Here is a 3438-nt window from a genome sequence, read left to right as displayed (position 1 = left end):
CATTAAAATCCTGATATAAATAATAGTTTATGAAAACGTTATATTTTATGAATAATGTGGCATTGTAATTTCATAAATTAACTATGTGCATCTATGTATGTTTCTTAGATCTTTTTCTTAGATTATTCTTAGATATTTACACTTGTTATTTTAAGAAGCATGTAAGATATCTGCTGCTATTCAACTCTTTCATATAAAACTATGCGTTCATTTCCCCTAATATAACCAGGTTTCATTGTTGTAATTTTTATCTACATTATATTTTATATTTCAGTTTAATGTGTAATTGGTTAAACAAGATAACAGGAAAAGAAAAAGGCATAGTATGTGAGGAAAATTTTTTTGATGTATTACTAACCACCTTAAAATGTAGACTCATTCCTGCAGATAAATATGTATGGATGTAAATCTATTTGCATTATTTGTGTACTCAAATTACCCACTTATAAATTCTTCCTATACTATCTCCAGACTTGATCCAGCTTCAACTGTACTGTTCCATGGCTTTCCTGGAGAATGGGAACTACACTGCATTGACAGAATTCATTTTATTGGGTTTAACAAATGACCCAGTCCTCAGAGTCATCCTCTTCATCATCATCCTGTGCATCTACCTGGTGACTGTGTCTGGGAACTTCAGCACCATCCTTCTTATCAGAGTCTCTTCCCAGCTCCATCACCCCATGTACTTTTTTCTGAGTCACTTGGCCTTTGCTGACATAGGTTATTCATCTTCTGTCACACCCAATATGCTTGTCAATTTCTTGGTGGAGAGAAACACCATCTCCTATCTTGGATGTGGCATCCAGCTTGGCTCAGCTGTTTTCTTTGGGACAGTTGAATGTTTGCTTCTGGCTGCCATGGCTTATGATCGGTTTATAGCAATCTGTAGCCCATTGCTTTATTCAAACAAAATGTCCACACAAGTTTGTGTCCAGCTGCTTATAGGATCTTATATAGGAGGCTTCCTTGATGCTTCCTCCTTCACACTTTCTTTCTTTTCTCTTCTCTTTTGTGGACCCAATAGAGTAAATCACTTTTTCTGTGATTTTGCCCCATTAGTAAAATTATCTTGTTCTGATGTCAGTGTCCCTGCAGTTGTTCCCTCGTTCACAGCTGGCTCCATCATTATGATGACAATGCTTGTGATAGCTGTCTCCTACATCTACATCCTCATCACCATCCTGAAGATGCGCTCTACTGAGGGCCGCCACAAGGCCTTCTCTACCTGTACCTCCCACCTCACTGCAGTTACTCTTTTCTATGGGACCATCACATTCATTTATGTAATGCCCAAGTCAAGCTATTCCACAGACCAGAACAAAGTAGTGTCTGTGTTCTACATGGTGGTGGTCCCCATGTTGAACCCTATCATTTATAGCCTCAGAAATAAAGAGATTAAGGGTGCTATGAAGAGACAGTTTGGTAAAAACACATTTTCTTAGAGATATCTCTTATTTAGAAAGACCTGATTTAGTTATAAATGTCTTTTTGATATAAGGAAAAAGGGAAGGTTCTGACTGAAGTAGATTAATGACAGTGTTAGCATGTGACAAGCTCTTCAATAAATATGGGTGATCTAATTTCATTATGTATGAAAAACTAGAAGTTTCATAAAGTCAAATTAAGTGTCTTAAATTAAGGGAATAAATCTTATTATACAAATAGAAATTGCTAAACATAATTTTGATGTTATATTAATGCTTCATCATTAAGCATTTAATAGATAGGATCTATTTATGTTTTTAGGTTTCTTCAGGCAGGGATCTCTGTGTAACAGTCCCAAATGTCCTGAAACTTGTCCTATAGAGCAGGCTGCCCTTGAACTCAGAGATATGGTTGTCTTTGCCTCTGGAATACTTAGATTAAAGGCAAGCACCTGGCTCAGATTGGATAATAATTTCCCCCCAAATCTCCTGCCGTTTGTAAAAGCTTGCTACCTATTGTAATGTTCTTGGGGAATACTGGTAAATTTAGAAATTGAGCTTATTTGTAATAATTTCTTTACTTGAGGCATGTCATAAAAGATAAAAGTGACTCAAATCTTTGTTTGTCATTCAACTTGGCCAGGAGGTGAGTGACTTTGTTCAACCACACATCCTTACCATGAGGTGTACAAATAGACCATATTGATAGACTTCTCCTACTAGCGACTAAGACTTGTAAACATTTGCGTCAGGACTAATGCTTTTCTTTTGATAAGTTAATTATCTTAGCTATTTGTAGTAGTATGAGAAAACTGGATAATGCAGACTTCAATCATTCAGACTGTGCTTGATTTAACACTGTTATCTTGAGATAAACTGAATAAATATGTCCATCTTATTGAATGATAAGAAGCAAGAAGAGACTAAAACTCCTAGAAATATTTTAGAAAGGGTGATTTATAAGGATGGGCCTTGTAGACTCATAAATCTTCTGATCTGTTGTGTTTGCCCCTGACCATCACCTAATTGTGGAGTCTGCAGCAAAGAGTAGGGAATCCATCCCTGATTTATCTGTGAATTTCTCTGTCTAACAGTATTTTCCTTTATTTTGAAATTTCCATAGTTTATTATATGTTTATGATATTGATCATATCCATCCACTACTGCCTCTGTTTAACTTCATCTTCTCCTTCTCAAATTCATATATTTTAAAAATATTTTAAATTTCATCTTTTCTTTCATCCAAGTGCTCCATTTACCCCTTGATCTTTTAATTTCATAGATACCTTTTCCATTTTTATGTTATGTCCCTCAAGAACCATCATGTATCAGTAGCTCCTCTGACTGACTTGGGGCCACAGAGGCTCATTTTCTCTTATTCATGCTGGGCTATGGCTTAACCTGATCTTGTGCAAGAAACTAAATTAATTGTGCAATGGCCATTAGGCCATTAGGCCAGAGGTAAGAATTTTATAGTGCTTCTCTGATTCCCTAGCTCTTACATTCTCTCCAACTTGGCTTTTGTGAAGTTCTCTGTAGACTGTAAGGTTGAGATTGGGACAGATAGATGACCCATGTGCATTGATCAGATATTGGACTCTGCATTAACCACTACCTTCTGGGGGGGGGGGGTTGGGTTGATGGGGAGCGCTTGTCTAACTAAGACTGAGAAAAATCCAAACTTCTTTCCTTATTTATTGACTCCTGCCTCCCTCAATTCCTCAACTACATGCTCCTTCCAAGCTCTGACCTGGGATTATCTACAGCATTCTAACCAGGTACAAAGTATGGGGTCTTGGACCGGAATGAACCGGTTCCTGAGTTTCCAAGAACAAAGAGAAACAAACCAAAATATTTTCCAAGAAGAGTCAAGCTTGTAAGTATTTTTATTACTTTATTACTTTATTACTTTATTTATTTATGTATGTATTTATTTATTTATTAATATACTCCAGATTTTATTCCCCTCTTGGTTAACCCCTGGAGAGTTCCATATCCCATACCCCCTGCC

General features: G+C 36.6%; 1 protein-coding gene across 1 annotated transcript; it reads left to right on the top strand.

Moving 5' to 3' along the window:
* The first annotated feature begins 500 nt into the window (after positions 1–500).
* Or5p76b (olfactory receptor family 5 subfamily P member 76B) lies at positions 501–1445 on the top strand. Its single transcript, NM_001000730.1, has one exon. It carries the CDS (start codon positions 501–503, stop codon positions 1443–1445), a length of 945 nt encoding a protein of 314 aa, NP_001000730.1.
* Positions 1446–3438: the final 1993 nt, after the last annotated feature.

Source organism: Rattus norvegicus, chromosome 1 (assembly GCF_021556685.1).
Source record: "Rattus norvegicus strain SHRSP/BbbUtx chromosome 1, alternate assembly SHRSP_T2T, whole genome shotgun sequence".
Taxonomy (NCBI): domain Eukaryota; kingdom Metazoa; phylum Chordata; class Mammalia; order Rodentia; family Muridae; genus Rattus; species Rattus norvegicus.
This window is presented reverse-complemented; position numbering and strand designations above follow the sequence as displayed.

Bases quoted from the DNA above. Each gene is read 5' to 3' on its own strand.
- Or5p76b (NM_001000730.1), top strand. From the start codon at position 501: ATGGCTTTCCTGGAGAATGGGAACTACACTGCATTGACAGAATTCATT.